This window comes from Mytilus californianus, unplaced genomic scaffold, assembly GCF_021869535.1.
Source record: "Mytilus californianus isolate M0D057914Y unplaced genomic scaffold, xbMytCali1.0.p SCAF_4, whole genome shotgun sequence".
Lineage (NCBI taxonomy): Eukaryota > Metazoa > Mollusca > Bivalvia > Mytilida > Mytilidae > Mytilus > Mytilus californianus.
Genome location: NW_026262690.1, coordinates 4,129,654 through 4,152,426, shown reverse-complemented (window position 1 = coordinate 4,152,426; position 22,773 = coordinate 4,129,654). Strand labels below are relative to the sequence as shown.

General features: G+C 33.4%; 1 protein-coding gene across 4 annotated transcripts in view; it reads left to right on the top strand.

Moving 5' to 3' along the window:
- The window catches only part of LOC127739381 (lysine-specific demethylase 6A-like), a 79,950-nt gene extending 75,152 nt beyond the window's left edge, over positions 1 to 4,798 (top strand). For all 4 annotated transcript variants that reach the window (XM_052251078.1, XM_052251081.1, XM_052251082.1 and 1 more), the window contains one exon: positions 610 to 4,798. In XM_052251078.1, coding sequence (XP_052107038.1) covers positions 610 to 630 — 21 coding nt within the window. In that variant the 3' untranslated portion in view covers positions 631 to 4,798. The remainder of the gene's footprint in view (positions 1 to 609) is intronic.
- The last annotated feature ends 17,975 nt before the right edge of the window (positions 4,799 to 22,773 follow it).

Here is a 22,773-nt window from a genome sequence, read left to right as displayed (position 1 = left end):
AATTACCTATTGTGATATCACAAAAAAAGCAACAATGCCTGATGACGTCCAACATAGAAAAAACAAAACTTTTGGCAGATTTGTGATAAAGAACGATGAAGTTTGTCTATATATCGTCTCAAATCATCAGAGAAACACATTGCACCACTGAATATCCAGCACTATGATATTTCTCCTCTCTAGGCAGTTCAATTTTGAATATTTAAAAGGCTCTTTTAATTTAACTGTCTAGAGTGGTGAAATGTCATATCAAACTTGATGCAGTGGTAGAATCTATAAATATATCATTTAGTTTACACTCCTAACACCAAAATTGTAATGTCGTATCAAACTTGATGCAGTTGTAGAATCTATAAATATATCATTTAGTTTACACTCCTAACACCAAAATTGTAATGTCGTATCAAACTTGATGCAGTGGTAGAATCTATAAATATGTCATTTAGTTTACACTCCTAACACCAAAATTGTCTGTTGATTGTTATTTAGTCAGACATACTGACAGTAGTATATAAAAATATTATAAGAATTGTCATTTTCGTCTTAATGCACATTTTTAAAACACAAAAATTTTCAGTATAAAACAATATTTATGTCTTTGTTTTTCAGTTGCCAACGGCATCAGTGTGATAAATACCCTGGCCTGTCATGACAGAAACTATAAGAAGACAAGTAGCCTTGTATAAACTGTTGATAAATCCTTACCTTCTGTCAGTGCAGACATATAAAACTTGTCCCTTTACTTCACAGAGCATCACTATTGTATTATGTGTCAATATCAGTTCATTGTTTGCTATTTTGGGTGAATTATCATTTCAACAGAACAATTATTAACTAAAAAAATTGTCAGCCATTATCAAATTAACTTAATTTATTAACCTACTAATGCCTCTGGTTGTTAATTTTTAACCACTGTGAATTTTGTCCGTTTAGAATTTACATATATAGATCTGCTAGTGATAGAACAAATAAACTATGTCCGAACTATTCAGCAAGCATTCCTACATTATAATGGTCATTGTTCATCTTTGTATAAACTCTAAAAAACAACTACCGGTTCAGAAGGAAAAGTGCCCACTTGGGAAAGTTTGTTTTGTATGATTGATTAAGTCATCAGTATTGAATACAGGAGTAAAACTTTAGAGTAATAAAAACAGATTATTTTCATTAACATACTACCACCTAGTATTGTATAAGGCCAAGTATATTTATATCCTATGCAAATTATCAAAATAAGGATCATTATATTATTTTTATAGATCATCATTATACCTCACAATTTGTTACCATGGTTACATAATGTATGATCATATTTCTGTTCAAATTCCCATCCAGAATGAACATTAAAATTGGTGCATGAGTTGAATGATTGATCTGTGGCATATCAGCTAATCAGATATTTAAAGGGAAAAAGCACTTGAAATCAAATAATTGTCATAAAAAAAAGAAAAGAAAATAGCATCTGTTTGTTACATCCTACAGTACTGTCATAAATAAAAGAAATAAAAGAATAAATGTATGCTGATCATATTACTAAAATTCCAAACATTAGAAGCAGATAATTTGTGCAGGTTAACGGAATTACTCACAGCTTTATGAAAAATAGTCATCTATAAATAATTTTTATTTATCAGGTTTGAGATGCTTTTGATGTGAGTGGTTATCATATTTATCATACCCCATCATATTTTTGTGTTGTTAGGCAGGGAACTGTGGGATGGTTTGTTGGAATGGAAAAGGACAATAGATTTTATTTTTGATAAAAAATTTCCCTCAAAAAGTATTAGAAATGCTATACTAAGGCTATAGTACTCTACCTTTTTAATTAATGTCCTTCAGCTTGCTTTAATATTTTTTGACAACAGGAAATTTCTGTTTTCTGAATTCCTAAATGCTATAGAAATGGATATATTAGTTGTAAATGGACATTCTCTCAGGTATTTTATGAATCAGAACCGTTTTCCATTCCACAAACCATCACATTTATAACTTAATTGATCTCAATTTCATTGTAATTATCATCAGGAGATTTATATTCAAATTTTATTATAATTTATTTAAAAACATGTATGTTTATTAAATTACACTGTGTATGGCTTATTTATTTATATTTTATATTGAACAACACTTGGTTTATTTTTCTTGTGGTAAGACCACAATTGTGTTTAGCTGTGGAGCTTTGGTCAATTTCTGAAAATTAATAGATAAGGAATAAATGGGTTTTGCAACAAATGTGCTTTTTTTCTAAAGAATTTTTCAATTGGTTATAGATGTGTGGTATTCATAATTTTTGTGAAAGGTTTTATATGATGAACATTTTTTTATGAGGAATTGACAATTTTGATGGTTTGTTTTAGGTCAATTGTGTGGCTTTATTTGAACCTGGCCGGATTGCCAAGGTAGTTTGTTAGTATTGAATAATGGAATTGTTTGGATCGTTATAAATGTAACTACAATCCTTCCCATAATAAAGAATGGTGTTAATATTCTATAAGTTACATTTCAGTAAAGTCAGATATAACTACATAGTACTATATCTTATACAACATTTGATTATCACAATCACTTTAAACAATGTTTTATAGTTTAGTTCACAATGTGAAACTGGAATGGCTGATTTTATTTGATAATGATAGCTGAATAAAAAGTATAAAATGTAAGAAAGTATTTAACAAAAAAGAGTTCGAGATCAGTAAACATCACATCAAATTCGACATGTTACATGTAGAAGTATATTTCTCACCCTCTTATTTAACACATATGGACTGAAATGTTGTCTTAATATTCCAACCTCCCAAGCAATTGACTAGATAATTGGAGGTGGAAGTCTTACCCTCGCTATCAGGTTTTAAATATTTTTATATCTTTATCTTGGGATAATTCCAAAAATTGAAACTTTTCAAATTTTGATATTAAAATGTTTTAGCTTAAAGAAAAAGGTAAGGTTATCAATTAATAAATGTTATACATGTATATAACATGTCATGTGAGAAAGTTATACATGTATATAACATGTCATGTGAGAACAAGAGATAACAGAACTTTACAAATACAAAACCTACAATTAACGAAATAGATAGGTTTGTTTGTTATATAATAAATCAAAATAAGGAGGAGGTGTGTTGTTAGATTGAAATTTATTTTTTGTTAATATGTAAATTTATTGAGGTAGTCATACTTAATGTATGACAGAATGTAAATGGTGTACATATGTGTTTTTTAGATGTTTGAAGTGAGCTATTTTTAGGATTGGTGTAATTGTTAATGTGCTAAATATAGTAACATGTTGGCTGAGTTAATAGTAACTACCTGTGTATATTTGTTTCCCCTGTTAAACTCTGATTGTGATCTATGGTGCTTTTTGTTATACAAACATTTCATATGTAAACTAAATGTTCAATCTTATTCCCCAACACTTACAAGTGAAATTAAATATACCTTGTGAGAAAGCAGCGAAATAGTTTTAGTATTGAAACTATTTGCCAAGTGGTCTAAGTAGTTAAACTACTGTATCACTAGCCTGTCAACATTGAGGCTGTGAATTTGAACCCTGCACATAGCAGGTGTAATAGACTCCAATCTTAATTGACTGGGATTGTCAGTTTTCCAGGTGAAGGTCGTGATTCTCTCTGTACACTGTGGGTTACTCCTTCAATTAAAACTGGCCGCTACGAAATAGCCAATAGTGCTTAAAGTGGCATTAAAACACCAAAAATAATCAATCAATCAATCTGTTTCACTTTATTGTCTTAGTAATTTTTTAATTGAAATTGAGGAAGATGTATTAAATATTTTGCTCAGAGCTTTAAAATTGAAAAATTTCTGTTTCTTTAAGAATATTTGAAATACTGACATTTTACCTGATAAGAACAAAGACTTTCTATCCTTGTTTTAAACTTTCTATGAAAGAGGGGCCAAAAGGAAGATATTCATCTTTTTCCTGCAAAATAAGTTTTCAAACGTGTTTTCCATGACTTTTCATTGATCTTTGTAAATATTGTATTTTTTTGTTGTTGATCAGAATGAATGGTTGACTTTGCTAAACAGTTCAATTGTTTATAGTTATCATGCAAGACCAAAATCTGGCTTCATTGAAAAACCAGAGGAGTCCAGCAAACCATTTACTGTTTAATTGGAGAAAATAATTTGTTGTTTCCATGGAAACAATATTTTATTCTTAGATAAAATTGTTTCTTTATTTAATACTAATATAGAAAAAAAATTGTAGAGTACAAATTAAATTCGATTTTTAAAATCAGGTTGACTGGAAAAATTTTACATTTCCAAATAAACAGTAAAACATTATTCTCCAAATGATTTTGTCATCATTACTTTGGGATTATATGCCAGAAATATGTTATTAGCGTGATCTCAATAGTGTACTCATACAGTGTAAATTAATGTTTAACTTATCTTGTTTTACCTCACATCTCAGCTTTGTTTGGCCATGATATAAAATATTTCTAATTCTTGTTTATCATCCCCCTGTGGTCAATAGTACATTATATTCACAAAATAAAAAATAATCCACAAAATTATTAGACTTAGATGCAGCAAGTCGTTTTATATCAAATAGTTCGGAATTATCATAATGTTAGATAAAAACACATGAATTTGATTAATAAGAAGTTTATAAAACCTAACCCTGACATTTTCATCTTCACTGCTATAAAGACATCATTTAAACTTGTCCATAGTTAGCTGTATAAATGATGATTTAGAAACATTTTTATTGTGGCCACATTGATAATTAATGATATTTATACTGTGTTATAATAAAACACGCCAATATTTCTTATATACTTGTTCTTTTTTCTTCAATATTCAGACAAACCTGGTTCTCTCCTTTGTTGTTGAGAAACTTTGATACCAGTTATGCCAAAGTTTAGTTTTCAGTTGCCATGTTCTGTTGCCAGAGTTTTGACACAAATATCTGGCCATACATTTTATTCTTGAACTCCCTGGAAATTCTGTTCAGAACTAACATCATATATGACTACAATATTCCATCCTGACTAGTATCATACTACAAGTGGTAGAAGTAGAACTATGAATAACAGGAGGTATGGAGTATACATCAGTGAGACAGCAACCAAACAAAACAAATAATCTTAAAGATATCTAGGTGTTAACACTTAGTAGACAGGTGTCTTGTATTATATGTCCAGTTTTAAATCGTCCTATCTAAAGGTGGTGAGTGAATTCAAAAGAGACTATCAAAGATCTACCTTCAATATCAAATTCTACAATTAACAAAAAAAACCTTAAAAATGACAAACACTGATAAGGTTCCTGACTAAAAACATGCACAGAAATTAATTTCTAGGTTTGACTTTTTTAAAGTCTCAACCATCCCCTTTTTAATCTCGATCAGTTGACTAAAAAAAGTTCATAAAAGAACATGCAACAAAAGTAAGTACAGAAAAAGCTGTCAACTCTCTTAATAAAAGTGTAGTAAATAACAAACAAAAAAACATTGAATGCTTGCAATTACTGAAAGCAAGCTCAAAGCATAGCGACTTGGTATGAAATTATGCCGTCCTATTCTTTAATGTTGATGGCTGTAAATAGCAGTAGATCATAATATACATAGAGCTATGTTTTCGAAAGTTATTGGAAATACTTCAATGTAGGTGGCTGTAATTTAAAGTAGATATTGTACATTATAAATACAGCTATGTTTACCAAAGTTATTGGAAATACTTCAATTTAAGTGGCTGTAATTAGTCCCCTACCGACGAAGTTGAAGGGGACTTTAGGTTTGCACTCCGTCCGTCTGTCTGTCTGTCTGTCTGTCCATCCGTCAGTCCGGCAAATCAGTTTTCCACACTTTTTTTCTTCATGCTTGAAGATATTGATTTGATATTTGGTGTATTGTTTTTTCATGACAAGTTACAGATCAAGTTGGAATTTTGTTCCGGTCTGATGATTTTGTGCAGAGTTAGGGTCCTTTGACTTATAAAAATCACTAAAATAATCAGTTTTCCGCACTTTTTTTTGTCATTCTTTAAGATATTGATTTGAAAATTGGTATATAGTTTTATCATGACAAGTTACAGATCAAGTTCGAATTTTGTTCCGGTCTGATGATTTTGTGCAGAGTTATGGTTCGTGGACTTAAAAAATTCACTTAAATAATCAGTTTTTAACACTTTTTTTTGTCATGCTTGATGATTTTGACTTGATATTTGTTATATAGTTTACACCATGACAAGTTAAAGATCAAGTTAAAATTTTGTTCCAATGGAATGAATTTTTAATCGGTTAGGGACTATGTATTGCCATGCAATACTCACAGAATGTTTGTTTAAAGTAGATATTGTACATTATAAATACAGCTATGTTTTCCAATATTATTGGAAATAGTTCAATGTAGGTGGCAGTAATTCGCAGTAGATCTTGTACAACATTATAAATACAGCTATGTTTGTGAGCCCTTAACTATCCCACTAACCTTGGACACAAAAGGAGTAAACTGTATAAATCAGCTGGAAAAGGATTGACTCATCAGATCAGTACTAAGCACAAAAACAAATAAGACAAATGACAAAAGACAAAAGATACAGAATATCAATCTAAGAGTGTTTGCAATAACTGAAAGCTAGTTGATCCTAGTTCAAAACCCAATTTGAACAAATCAATAAATCATATTTTCCCCGACTTTTATCAATCAGTACACATCTCACAAATTTAATGTAAAGATGTCATAAGCAGTCTGAGAAAAGCATTACCTAGTGCAATGCAAAAATATGAGTATTGGGTATGGTATAGGGACAAGTTGTAATACATTGATAGCAATACACATGTTTAGTTATCTATTAAACTTTCCGACAAAGGCAATATTCAAATATCTTTTTGCAATGCTAAATTTATAGGGAATTATTCAAAAATCAAATGAGCTGATACAGATCATATCTTAGTTTGCAAGCTCTATAAACAACATCACCATAAAAATTAGGATATGATATCATGTTTGTAACCAGATTTCTACAGGCAATCCAAATTTGTGTATCTATGAAAGCTGCAAGCATATTGTAATTTGTCACAAGTATTGAGATACCTGACTCAATAATTTTTCAGTTATATTTATATAGATTATGTTAAAAAATATAATATAAAAACAAGGAGATGTGGTATGATTGCCAATGAGACCACTTTTGCAGCCAGAGTGTAAACAAATACAGGTCATTGTACGTGCTTCAACTATGAGCAAAACCCATAGCATATTGTCAACCATAAAATGCCCCGGCATGACAAAATGTAAAAGAATTCAAATCAGGAAACCAACGGTCTGATTTATGACAAAACAATAAAAGAATAAAACAACAAATATGGCAGACAGCAACCTACAAAAACCACTAAATTACTGGCTCGTGACTTTGGACAGGCAGCTTTTGAATATGGCGGGATTAAACGTGTTTATGAGCGTTCACTACATACCAGGGCGAAGCGTATATGTAAGGAAATATACACATCTAAAGAGGGACCAAAGGAACACTGACGTCTAACAGGGGGAAATTGACAATAGGGGTCAAAAAAACGTATGTTGTTATTTTTGTAGGTTTCTCGTATGTGACTGCAAGATGTTCACATTAGATTTATAAAGTAATTATATTTAAAGTAATATGTAAATGAGGAGATGTGGTATGGTTGCCAATGAGACAGCTATCCACCAGAGTAAAAGAGTAGCGAAAGATACCAGAGGGACATCCAAATTCATAAGTCGATAATAAACTGACAACTCCATGGCAATAAAGGGAGAAGGCCAAAAGGCAAAGAACTGTATACAAAACACAACAAAGAAAACTAAAGACTCAGCAACACCAGAGACATATATACACATATATGTATATATATGTCTCTGGCAACACGAACCCCATCAAAAGGTGCTCCGGAAGGGTAAGAAGATCCTGCTCCACATGTGGCACCCTTTTCTTTGAGTAAAATTTCTGCAGTATAATTTGAAAATGCTTTGTTATTTAAAGCAAAAAAACTATCGATTTAAACGGTAAGTGTTATCAACATTAATCTGTTACATGGTTTTAGACTGATTTTACTGAGTTTGACCATAAACTGTGATTTATAATAATACAGGAACAAGTTCTTTATATATATAAGAGGAGCATCCGATGCCAGAGTGAATACCTACAGACATGTTTAAAATAACCTTAATTGCTGAAACGTCCATGAGAAAATGCATAGCTTTCCCCAAAAACATAGGGGTAAAATGTAGCATTTGTTTAATATCTCGAAAGCCATAATAGAGAAAATCTGACAGGGGTGAAAATTTCCAGAATGTCAATTTCTACTTACTTTCCACTGGGAACAGTATATCTAACAATATATATGTTCCTGCTTTCCATTAGTACCAAAGATGTAAGACGCATTCAAATAGGAGTTACGAGGGCTTGATGGGGTTTACATACGGAAAAGAGAATAACTAGACAAAAAATTACTATAATAGAGAAAATGGGGGGAAAAAGAATACAGAATAATGGGCATGCATTCAGAAATCAAGACACCCTATCCGGACTCAAATGTAGGACTGAAAGTCACAGGACAATAGGTCATGGACAAAAAGTCACAATTCAGCTTTGAAATTATTTTTCTTGAATAAGAAAACACTTATTTTTGAAAAAGATGTATTGTATTTTCTTGAGTTATTATATATAAAGCAACTTTGTCAACAAAATGTATTCTAAAAAAATCAATATTGATCATATGATTGTTAAGAAAACAATTTGTCAAAGTGGCTTGGTACTTAAATGACTGCATGGTGTCAAGAAATATTCTATTTGGTAAACGGACAGAAAGTCACAGGACAAAAAGTCACAAGACATAAAGTGACAATTGATTTGTTGACATATGTTTGAATATATTATAGAAATATCTTGAAATATTTTCTATTTATTACATACAATCAAATTTAAGTTTAGGAAATTGTTCATAAGCCCTGATAAATGAACATTTATTAAATTTTAATCATGCAAAAGATATATTTCTTGGCACTATGAAGCCATTTAAGTACCAAACCACTTTGACATTTTCTTTTCATAACAGTTATTTGATCATTATTGATACTTATTGAATACATTTTAATTACAAAGTTGCTTCATTTATAATAGTTCAAGAAAAAAACAAAAAAAAATATTTTTAAAATTAGTGTTTTCTTGTTCAAAGAAAAATGATCTCTAAACTGAATTGTGACTTTTTGTCCTGTGAATTTTTGTCCGTGACTTTTTGTCTGTGACTTTTTGTCCTGTGACTTTCTGTCCTACACGCATGTTTAAAATTTTATAAATTTTGATGTATCAAGGCTTATGAACAATTTCGTTAACTGTAAAATGAATATATGTAATAAAAAGAACTTATTTCAAGAAATTTCTCTTATAAAAATTCAAACAATTTTAAACAAATTATGTGTGACTTTTTGCCTTTCAAATTTGTGACTTTCTGTCCGTTTACCTCCGGACTCACATCGATTGCCCCTAAATGACTATTTCTGACGAATTTTATCAATTTTGCCTACGTTTAATAGAATACAGAGAAAGTGTAAACAACAAAATTGATCAGCAATACAGGATTTAAAAATAAAGAGAGTCTTTGGAAATATTTATTGACTACTTATAGGCGTTCTTGTCCTTAAGTGACTATCCTGACAAATTATAGCTGTTCACTGAAGCTATTAACTGATGGGGATTGGTGCCTGAACAAGTACCACAGGAATGGTATTGTTTATGGAAAGTACGAGTGCCTGTATGACTCCTTATATGTATATATGTATATATGTGTTTCTAAATAATTGGATTTTACAAAATTAATAATGTGTTAATTTAAATGCAGAATGACGATTTAAAAGCTCTTCGTGTTAAGTATTTATATAATCTCACTGTCCCCAATATCATGATGGATTCATATGACATTGGTCAAACTTGGAAATTGCCGAAAGTTGAGAAAACTGTAAAAAAAAAAAAAAAAAAAGAAAAGAAAAGAAAAACGAAATACACGTTTAAGTGCGGAAATATAATTTTTGTGATGTCATTGCAATACCCCACCCTCAAATCGTGTTTCTTCAACTTGCTAAAAGTGACAAGTAAGTTAGCGTGTGAAAATTACAGGTAAATTGCAGTTACCAAAAAAATCAATCAACCTGTCAATGCTAAATCACACGGCACAATAAACAAATTTCTTTGTTTACAACCGTTTTTTTAATAATCATAAAATAACAGAGGGCTGTGTGTAATGTCACTGTGTACTTGTGACTATATGAAGTAGATGCATATAAATTGAAATTATGATTTACTACCTTACAAATGAAACTACTCCAACACAGCGAACAAGTACTCCTGAAAAACACTGGTTAATAACAAATAAAATTACAGATTCTTTGAAATATATGAGGTATGTTGAAAAAAAAAAAATTTAAAAAATAAAAAAATAAATAAATAAATAAATAAATAAATAAATAAATAAATAAATAAATAAATAAATAAATAAATAAATAAATAAATAAATAAATAAATAAATAATTTTTTTATTTTTTAACAAAATCATAGTGTATTGTTTTGTATGTATAAATGTCATGCTGCCCACCAAGGGCCCTTAATTGGAACCATACATATTATCTTTCTTATTCTTATATGCTTTTGAAAAGAGTATGGTGCTTTGGCAGCTGAAAGTGTCTACAAAACTCTGAATACCCCTTATTAACAGCAAGCCTAGTCTGGTTTGTCTAGGTGAATACACCTAATAAAACTGTCGAAAAAAATTTGAATGGTAATTATGTAATTTGCAAGTATTTAAATCCCAAAATTAAATTGAACCAAAAAGAGAAAAATGGACAGTGAAATCATACTCCCAAATAGTCGATTAGGTAGGCATTTAATGCAACCATTATCCCGTAAATACAGAAAAACCTTTCATTTATCCCGTTTAAAATTACTGTCGACAGAGGTATATACCAAATTTTCCTGTAGTTTAACCCTACCGACATTTTAATGAGCATCTATATCTACCATCCGGCGCGGGACGTTTGCGCTTTATTTAAATGTACATTTGCGCCATTTCTACGGGACATTCTCGCTCTTTTTGAAAGGACATTTGAGCTTTATAAACATAACATTTCAATTATCATGGTTAAAAATTTACAGCAGATTTCATTCAGTCATTGACAAAATCGATATTAGTGCCAATGTAAACTATATTCAAAGATCTAATTACAACATTGGTAAGATAACCTTTACTAATAAGTTTGTTTAAAGGTTCGATGAGTTTACACGGATCACATAGTGATTTCCGCGCTTTAAGTACAATATTACCGTAAAATTTAGGATGTGAAATACCGTTTTTAATCAGTTTTCTACAGGTACAGCCAAATTTACTAATCAAATCTTTGTATCTATGAAAGAATTTAGTAAAAGTTTTACGTAAATTATGGTAACGAAATCCCTGAAATAATAATTTACCAGTGATGCATGTCTATATTTTTTAGAACGAGTGCGCTGTTGTGTCACAGGTAAACTTGATAGCGCAAACGTCCTGCGCCCCTACGATCAAGGCTGAACACAAAGCTAACATCCAAGATAATATCTTTAGGATTGTTGGAAAGTTAAATACTAAAGGTCAAGCCGTTACAACTAAACTCAAATACAATTTTACGTCTTATTTTAAAAGGTTAACGGGGAAAAAAATCACATTTTGTAGGAAAAAAAGTCACACATTTGATAAAGTAGGAAAAAAGTCACAAATCTGATGACATAATTATTAATGTATTTCGAGATAAAAGTTTAACCGTGACTTATAATTATTACATACGCCAAATATAGTTGACCTACGTCTTAAGAGTATCTGAGAAACAAACCTAATCACCAAAACTTCACGTTCACAATGAAAATGAAGGGGTCAAGGTCAGATGAACACGGCCTGACAGACATGTAAATCGTACAGTCATTCCATACACTAAAAATTTTAAATACCTAGTGTCATAATGATTAACTTGTAGAAATCTGAGTTATATAGTAGTCACAAGGAGAAACTGACATAACCACGAAAACTTAAGTTGTCCAAGGAACCATGGAAATGAGGGCAAAGTCATGCCAGATGGCTATGTACACCATACAACCATTAAACAAGTATCTTAGAAACGTACCTGCATATAATGTTGATCGTTTATTATTTCATCCCTATGTCTCCAATGGCGAGACAAAAACTATCGTTCATCATAATCATGGTTTTCTCCCCCAGGGCATTGTTGCACAATTGTACCATGATGCTATCAGAATAGATTTTATAATAAAAATGTATTAATAATGTGCTAAGATAATTTGAAGGAAACAGTGTTATCTCAAATCCCATGGTGCTATTCGAAAAAAAGGACTGCAGAGAACAGTGTAGAAGAAACAAAAAACTACTATTTTGCCTGTTTAACTCTCATGTTCTAGTTAGTTACAGTAGCCACGATTGTTAAAAATAAGAAAACAGAAACTTTTAGGACAAACTCCAAGTTAGTCAACCTAAGGATGATTGACAACTTGTTTGTTTTCAACTGACTACAGGTACCAAATGATAATAGCTAACACTGACCTTTTGTACCAGGTTAGCTTGAAATAGAAAAGGGACCTATACCCTTTGTGACTGTTTTGTTTTGACAAGTTAAAATCATTCTTTTTCCAACTGCCCATCTAGCAGCCCAATTGGTTTGAATTGTTAACATACCAACATTTTGACAATATATAATATTTTTTTCACCAAATGGTAGTAGAAAGAACACAACAATTGGTCATTACAAAACTAAATGCATGTACAAAATCTTTCCATACTGAGTAGAAAGCAATGAACATTTTGTCAAGATTTTCATATGCAATTTCTTCAGTACATTTAGAATGGATCTACAGCATGTCCGAGTAGATTAAAATTAAGGTTTTACAGAACTGTCGGCTTGCACTTTGCTCTACAATGACAACGAATCTGATACAAGTCAGCTTGCCCTTCGCCCTAAATGTATGGGGTAAACTGATACTATGTACAAAGTGTTTAAATATATTTTGAAGTTATGAACCCCATTCTGTGCAACTGACACCATAAAGAAGCAAAGAAGGAATATTACAGACTGCTCGTTGGTATACTTTTTCACACAGATGAATAACACCACAATTAATCACACTTGTTAATATTAAAACAATAATCCAAACTGTTTGATATTTGAAAGGTCATTCAAGAAGTTGTCATCTCAGATATCTCATGTTCTAATGGAATTCATCCTTGTTTATATAGATAAAACCTACTAGAATTAATCCTAAATGGTTATCGAATTTATCTCAAATAAAATTGTTTCTGTTGTTTCACAGGTTCAAATGGCACTGAGAGAAATGGCATTATGTGAAGCTCGACAACCTAACTGTGGTGATGACAGCGACGACTGCCAAAGAGCAACATATCATGACATTAGGGAATATTGGGTTAAAAAGACAAAAGACGCAAAAAACCATGACATCGATGAAAACTGTTCATGGAATTGTAGTTCAAGACCCAGACCAAGTAACAAACTAAACATTACGTGTGAAGGGAAGTCAAAAGATAAAAAGTGGTTTTCAAGCGGACAAACACGAACCATTGGTGTTATATTAGCTAGTGTAGGTGTCGCAGGAGCTTGCTGTGCCTTTATCAAATCATTTCTGACAAATCCTTCCATTAAAAACAATTGAAATCTATGTTCAATTTAAATCCATTTATAGTTGTTGTTTATTCATTGTTGTTATATTGTAACCTGTAGTATAAGATATTGGTAAACATCTATGAATAAATTGCTTCGCTGAGCGCAGCTGGATACGACCGCAGATGTCCTACCCTGAAAAGTTGGGGCCAAAATGGACACAATATTCACACTTGATACAGGTCTGAATTTGGATTGTAACTAAATTTTTGACACAAAATAGGTTTCTGACACTCTGACACAGAATAACTGTAGTCAAAGAACTGCAAATTGGTTATATGATTTGAATTTATATTCAATTTTTTGCTTTGTGCAATACACTATGCGAATTGACCCCCCCCCCCCTAAAAAAAAAAAAATTTACCCCGTTTTTTTTGCGTTTGTGCAATACACTATGCTGTTGAATGTTAACCCCCCAAACAAAATATTTGAAGAAATTTTCTTTTAATTTCTGAAATCTGAAATGAAAAAAATTGTCCCCCTCCAATTTTTTTCACCTCCCCCTTTCCCTTATTCAAAAAAATAATTCTTTCCCTCAAGTTATGGTCAGTATCTCAGACAATCATCATTTCTTAATACATAAATTACAAGCAGTGTAAGGGAGGTAATCAAACATTGTTATTTAAATTGATTTGGATTATGATTTTGATTACCTCCCTAAAACTGCTTTTAAATTGTGTCAATTGTCCTTTAACCAGAAAAACACTTGTTTTCCCCCTTTTTTTTGCCCCTAATTCCTAAATGGTTTGAGTCATAACCCCCCAAAGTCAATCCTAACCATCCCTGTGTAGTATGGCAACTTGTGGTATAATTTCAGAGAGATTCATACACTTTAACACAAGTTATTGTCTGGAAACTACAAAAATGCTTATTTGGGCCCCTAATTCCTAAACAGTTGGGACCATAACCCCCAAAATCAATCCCAACCTTCCTTTAGTGGTTATAAACCTTGTGTTAAAATTTTATTGATTTCTATTTACTTATACTAAAGTTATTATCCGGAAACCATCTGTCTTCGGACGACGCTGACGACGACGACAACGTGATACCAATATACGACCAAAATTTTTCTAATTTTTGCGGTCGTATAAAAAGTAACCCAATGACACAAACCGAAAAAAGAAAAATACATTTTGGTTGGTTTTTATTGACATTGGAATTATGTAATATCCCTTTAAAGATGTAATTCTATTTGATTAAAACAGAAACAGAATACCAAGTTAATATGTACACCGTACTTTGACCTATAATGGTTTACTTTTACAAATTGTGACTTGGATGGAGCATTGTCTCATTGACACTCATACCATATCTTCTTATATCTATCTGTACTTTATTTGCTGGAAAAGACTATCATAGTACTTGTTAAGCCCTTACTGATGGAGTGGTTTGTAAACTGCAATGCCCATCAGAATTCTGTTGGTATTGTCGTTAACTATTTATTACTCAGCTTGTGCATTGAAGAATAATTTAATATTTGGTCTAAAACTTTTTAATGTTTAGTATTACCTTAAATTGATCTGAAGGGTGTCAAGTCCTTGTTTGACAGTACTTTGAGTTTTTAGTTCTGCTTAGTATAGAGTTTTTATACTTCAGTATGAAGGAATGATTGATATCTGTTCAGTATTTAAATAAAGTTGAGTTATACTGTAATGATTTTATGGTCTGCCAGACTTTCATTTCCTGTTAATTACCTCTAATTTTTTTTTACAAACTTAGTATGCAATTCTTGTTAATGTCTATTAATGAGAGGGGGTATATTTTGCTCTTCTTATTGTCTATTAAAGAGAGGGTATATATTTTGCATTGGGTGCCTGAATCTCCTTGTTTTGACTCTTTTTCTGTTTAATTTCATTACATACATACTGAAAATTGGCCAAAATTAAAGAACCTTTGTGAGCACGCTCACATAACACATGCCCCCACAATGTCACTGGACAAACAAAATCTCACCAGATTCCTAAGTTCAAAGACTCATTAATCCTACAAAAGTCAACTGATAAAGATTTCTTATGGATATGCACATCTACATACTATGTTCTTATCATCTTCAAAGTTTCATAAGAATCTGATGTGCGGTTTCAGAGATGTTGCAATGACAAACTGTTGCAGAAGTATATTTATGCCAAAATTTTAAGTTCAAAGTGGTTTAACTCCTAGAAAAAAATCGAACCAAAATTTCCTGTGGATATGCACATCTACATAGTATATCATTATTATCTACAAAGTTTTCTGAAATTCTGTTGTGAGGTTTCAGAGGAGATGCAATGACAAACTGTTGCAGTAGTATATTTTGGCCAAAATTCTAAGTTCAAAGGGGCATAACTACTAGAATAAAATGCTCCACTCGGTGCAGCTTGATACGACCACAGAGGGAAAAGTTGGGGCAAGTATGGACACAACATTTAAGCTTGATACAGCACTGAATTTGGATTGTAATTAAATATATGACACAGCATAGGTTTCTGACACAGAATGAATGTGGTCTAAGAACTTAAAAATTTTTAATTTACCTATTCAAACAATATCATTATTATTTGCTTTTACATATAAATCAGAAATTACCTATTTAAAATGGAAAATTTTAAAGAAAAAAAAAGGAAAAAAAATCCTTCCCCCCAAATTTTTTGAACCCCCTTATGATTCATCACCCCCAAACTCAATCCCAGCCTTCCCTTTGTGGTATGGTACCTTGCAGTACAATTTCAGAGAGATCCATACACTTGAACACAAGTTATTGTCTGGAAACTAGAAAAAATGCTTGTTTTTTGGCCCCAAATTCCTAAACGTTTAGGGCAATTACCCCCAAACTCAAAGCCAGCTTTCCCTTTGTGATATGGAACCTTGTAGTACAATTTCATAAAGATCCATACACTTACACACAAGTTATTGTCATGAAACTAGAAAAATGCTTGTTTTTTGCCCCCTTTTTGGCCCCTAATTCCTAACATTTTGAGGCAATTACCCCCAAAATCAATCCCAGCCTTCCCTTTGTGGTATGGTACCTTGCAGCACAATTTCAGAGAGATCCATACACTTGAACACAAGTTATTGTCTGGAAACTAGAAAAATGCTTGTTTTTTGGCCCCTTATTCCTAAACGTTTTGGGCAATTACCCCCAAACTCAATTCCAGCTTTCCCTTTGTGATATGGAACCTTGTAGTGCAATTTCATAAAGATCCATACACTTACACACAAGTTATTGTCATGAAACTAGAAAAATGCTTGTTTTTTGCCCCCTTTTTGGCCCCTAATTCCTAACATTTTGAGGCAATTACCCCCAAAATCAATCCCAGCCTTCCCTTTGTGGTATGGTACCTTGCAGTACAATTTCAGAGAGATCCATACACTTGAACACAAGTTATTGTCTGGAAACTAGAAAAATGCTTATTTTTGGCCCCTTATTCCTAAACGTTTTGGGCAATTACCCCCAAACTCAATTCCAGCTTTCCCTTTGTGATATGGAACCTTGTAGTACAATTTCATAAAGATCCATACACTTACACACAAGTTATTGTCATGAAACTAGAAAAATGCTTGTTTTTTGCCCCCTAATTCCTAACATTTTGAGGCAATTACCCCCAAAATCAATCCCAGCCTTCCCTTTGTGGTATGGTACCTTGCAGTACAATTTCAGAGAGATCCATACACTTGAACACAAGTTATTGTCTGGAAACTAGAAAAAATGCTTGTTTTTTGGCCCCAAATTCCTAAACGTTTAGGGCAATTACCCCCAAACTCAAAGCCAGCTTTCCCTTTGTGATATGGAACCTTGTAGTACAATTTCATAAAGATCCATACACTTACACACAAGTTATTGTCATGAAACTAGAAAAATGCTTGTTTTTTGCCCCCTTTTTGGCCCCTAATTCCTAACATTTTGAGGCAATTACCCCCAAAATCAATCCCAGCCTTCCCTTTGTGGTATGGTACCTTGCAGCACAATTTCAGAGAGATCCATACACTTGAACACAAGTTATTGTCTGGAAACTAGAAAAATGCTTATTTTTGGCCCCTTATTCCTAAACGTTTTGGGCAATTACCCCCAAACTCAATTCCAGCTTTCCCTTTGTGATATGGAACCTTGTAGTGCAATTTCATAAAGATCCATACACTTACACACAAGTTATTGTCATGAAACTAGAAAAATGCTTGTTTTTTGCCCCCTTTTTGGCCCCTAATTCCTAACATTTTGAGGCAATTACCCCCAAAATCAATCCCAGCCTTCCCTTTGTGGTATGGTACCTTGCAGTACAATTTCAGAGAGATCCATACACTTGAACACAAGTTATTGTCTGGAAACTAGAAAAATGCTTATTTTTGGCCCCTTATTCCTAAACGTTTTGGGCAATTACCCCCAAACTCAATTCCAGCTTTCCCTTTGTGATATGGAACCTTGTAGTACAATTTCATAAAGATCCATACACTTACACACAAATTATTGTCATGAAACTAGAAAAATGCTTGTTTTTTGCCCCCTTTTTGGCCCCTAATTCCTAACATTTTGAGGCAATTACCCCCAAAATCAATCCCAGCCTTCCCTTTGTGGTATGGTACCTTGCAGTACAATTTCAGAGAGATCCATACACTTGAACACAAGTTATTGTCTGGAAACTAGAAAAATGCTTATTTTTGGCCCCTTATTCCTAAATGTTTTGGGCAATTACCCCCAAACTCAATTCCAGCTTTCCCTTTGTGATATGGAACCTTGTAGTACAATTTCATAAAGATCCATACACTTACACACAAGTTATTGTCATGAAACTAGAAAAATGCTTGTTTTTTGCCCCCTAATTCCTAACATTTTGAGGCAATTACCCCCAAAATCAATCCCAGCCTTCCCTTTGTGGTATGGTACCTTGCAGTACAATTTCAGAGAGATCCATACACTTGAACACAAGTTATTGTCTGGAAACTAGAAAAAATGCTTGTTTTTTGGCCCCAAATTCCTAAACGTTTAGGGCAATTACCCCCAAACTCAAAGCCAGCTTTCCCTTTGTGATATGGAACCTTGTAGTACAATTTCATAAAGATCCATACACTTACACACAAGTTATTGTCATGAAACTAGAAAAATGCTTGTTTTTTGCCCCCTTTTTGGCCCCTAATTCCTAACATTTTGAGGCAATTACCCCCAAAATCAATCCCAGCCTTCCCTTTGTGGTATGGTACCTTGCAGCACAATTTCAGAGAGATCCATACACTTGAACACAAGTTATTGTCTGGAAACTAGAAAAATGCTTGTTTTTTGGCCCCTTATTCCTAAACGTTTTGGGCAATTACCCCCAAACTCAATTCCAGCTTTCCCTTTGTGATATGGAACCTTGTAGTGCAATTTCATAAAGATCCATACACTTACACACAAGTTATTGTCATGAAACTAGAAAAATGCTTGTTTTTTGCCCCCTTTTTGGCCCCTAATTCCTAACATTTTGAGGCAATTACCCCCAAAATCAATCCCAGCCTTCCCTTTGTGGTATGGTACCTTGCAGTACAATTTCAGAGAGATCCATACACTTGAACACAAGTTATTGTCTGGAAACTAGAAAAATGCTTATTTTTGGCCCCTTATTCCTAAACGTTTTGGGCAATTACCCCCAAACTCAATTCCAGCTTTCCCTTTGTGATATGGAACCTTGTAGTACAATTTCATAAAGATCCATACACTTACACACAAATTATTGTCATGAAACTAGAAAAATGCTTGTTTTTTGCCCCCTTTTTGGCCCCTAATTCCTAACATTTTGAGGCAATTACCCCCAAAATCAATCCCAGCCTTCCCTTTGTGGTATGGTACCTTGCAGTACAATTTCAGAGAGATCCATACACTTGAACACAAGTTATTGTCTGGAAACTAGAAAAAATGCTTGTTTTTTGGCCCCAAATTCCTAAACGTTTAGGGCAATTACCCCCAAACTCAAAGCCAGCTTTCCCTTTGTGATATGGAACCTTGTAGTACAATTTCATAAAGATCCATACACTTACACACAAGTTATTGTCATGAAACTAGAAAAATGCTTGTTTTTTGCCCCCTAATTCCTAACATTTTGAGGCAATTACCCCCAAAATCAATCCCAGCCTTCCCTTTGTGGTATGGTACCTTGCAGTACAATTTCAGAGAGATCCATACACTTGAACACAAGTTATTGTCTGGAAACTAGAAAAAATGCTTGTTTTTTGGCCCCAAATTCCTAAACGTTTAGGGCAATTACCCCCAAACTCAAAGCCAGCTTTCCCTTTGTGATATGGAACCTTGTAGTACAATTTCATAAAGATCCATACACTTACACACAAGTTATTGTCATGAAACTAGAAAAATGCTTGTTTTTTGCCCCCTTTTTGGCCCCTAATTCCTAACATTTTGAGGCAATTACCCCCAAAATCAATCCCAGCCTTCCCTTTGTGGTATGGTACCTTGCAGTACAATTTCAGAGAGATCCATACACTTGAACACAAGTTATTGTCTGGAAACTAGAAAAAATGCTTGTTTTTTGGCCCCAAATTCCTAAACGTTTAGGGCAATTACCCCCAAACTCAAAGCCAGCTTTCCCTTTGTGATATGGAACCTTGTAGTACAATTTCATAAAGATCCATACACTTACACACAAGTTATTGTCATGAAACTAGAAAAATGCTTGTTTTTTGCCCCCTTTTTGGCCCCTAATTCCTAACATTTTGAGGCAATTACCCCCAAAATCAATCCCAGCCTTCCCTTTGTGGTATGGTACCTTGCAGCACAATTTCAGAGAGATCCATACACTTGAACACAAGTTATTGTCTGGAAACTAGAAAAATGCTTATTTTTGGCCCCTTATTCCTAAACGTTTTGGGCAATTACCCCCAAACTCAATTCCAGCTTTCCCTTTGTGATATGGAACCTTGTAGTACAATTTCATAAAGATCCATACACTTACACACAAATTATTGTCATGAAACTAGAAAAATGCTTGTTTTTTGCCCCCTTTTTGGCCCCTAATTCCTAACATTTTGAGGCAATTACCCCCAAAATCAATCCCAGCCTTCCCTTTGTGGTATGGTACCTTGCAGTACAATTTCAGAGAGATCCATACACTTGAACACAAGTTATTGTCTGGAAACTAGAAAAAATGCTTGTTTTTTGGCCCCAAATTCCTAAACGTTTAGGGCAATTACCCCCAAACTCAAAGCCAGCTTTCCCTTTGTGATATGGAACCTTGTAGTACAATTTCATAAAGATCCATACACTTACACACAAGTTATTGTCATGAAACTAGAAAAATGCTTGTTTTTTGCCCCCTTTTTGGCCCCTAATTCCTAACATTTTGAGGCAATTACCCCCAAAATCAATCCCAGCCTTCCCTTTGTGGTATGGTACCTTGCAGTACAATTTCAGAGAGATCCATACACTTGAACACAAGTTATTGTCTGGAAACTAGAAAAAATGCTTGTTTTTTGGCCCCAAATTCCTAAACGTTTAGGGCAATTACCCCCAAACTCAAAGCCAGCTTTCCCTTTGTGATATGGAACCTTGTAGTACAATTTCATAAAGATCCATACACTTACACACAAGTTATTGTCATGAAACTAGAAAAATGCTTGTTTTTTGCCCCCTTTTTGGCCCCTAATTCCTAACATTTTGAGGCAATTACCCCCAAAATCAATCCCAGCCTTCCCTTTGTGGTATGGTACCTTGCAGCACAATTTCAGAGAGATCCATACACTTGAACACAAGTTATTGTCTGGAAACTAGAAAAATGCTTATTTTTGGCCCCTTATTCCTAAACGTTTTGGGCAATTACCCCCAAACTCAATTCCAGCTTTCCCTTTGTGATATGGAACCTTGTAGTGCAATTTCATAAAGATCCATACACTTACACACAAGTTATTGTCATGAAACTAGAAAAATGCTTGTTTTTTGCCCCCTTTTTGGCCCCTAATTCCTAACATTTTGAGGCAATTACCCCCAAAATCAATCCCAGCCTTCCCTTTGTGGTATGGTACCTTGCAGTACAATTTCAGAGAGATCCATACACTTGAACACAAGTTATTGTCTGGAAACTAGAAAAATGCTTATTTTTGGCCCCTTATTCCTAAACGTTTTGGGCAATTACCCCCAAACTCAATTCCAGCTTTCCCTTTGTGATATGGAACCTTGTAGTACAATTTCATAAAGATCCATACACTTACACACAAATTATTGTCATGAAACTAGAAAAATGCTTGTTTTTTGCCCCCTTTTTGGCCCCTAATTCCTAACATTTTGAGGCAATTACCCCCAAAATCAATCCCAGCCTTCCCTTTGTGGTATGGTACCTTGCAGTACAATTTCAGAGAGATCCATACACTTGAACACAAGTTATTGTCTGGAAACTAGAAAAAATGCTTGTTTTTTGGCCCCAAATTCCTAAACGTTTAGGGCAATTACCCCCAAACTCAAAGCCAGCTTTCCCTTTGTGATATGGAACCTTGTAGTACAATTTCATAAAGATCCATACACTTACACACAAGTTATTGTCATGAAACTAGAAAAATGCTTGTTTTTTGCCCCCTTTTTGGCCCCTAATTCCTAACATTTTGAGGCAATTACCCCCAAAATCAATCCCAGCCTTCCCTTTGTGGTATGGTACCTTGCAGCACAATTTCAGAGAGATCCATACACTTGAACACAAGTTATTGTCTGGAAACTAGAAAAATGCTTATTTTTGGCCCCTTATTCCTAAACGTTTTGGGCAATTACCCCCAAACTCAATTCCAGCTTTCCCTTTGTGATATGGAACCTTGTAGTGCAATTTCATAAAGATCCATACACTTACACACAGGTTATTGTCATGAAACTAGAAAAATGCTTGTTTTTTGCCCCCTTTTTGGCCCCTAATTCCTAACATTTTGAGGCAATTACCCCCAAAATCAATCCCAGCCTTCCCTTTGTGGTATGGTACCTTGCAGTACAATTTCAGAGAGATCCATACACTTGAACACAAGTTATTGTCTGGAAACTAGAAAAATGCTTATTTTTGGCCCCTTATTCCTAAACGTTTTGGGCAATTACCCCCAAACTCAATTCCAGCTTTCCCTTTGTGATA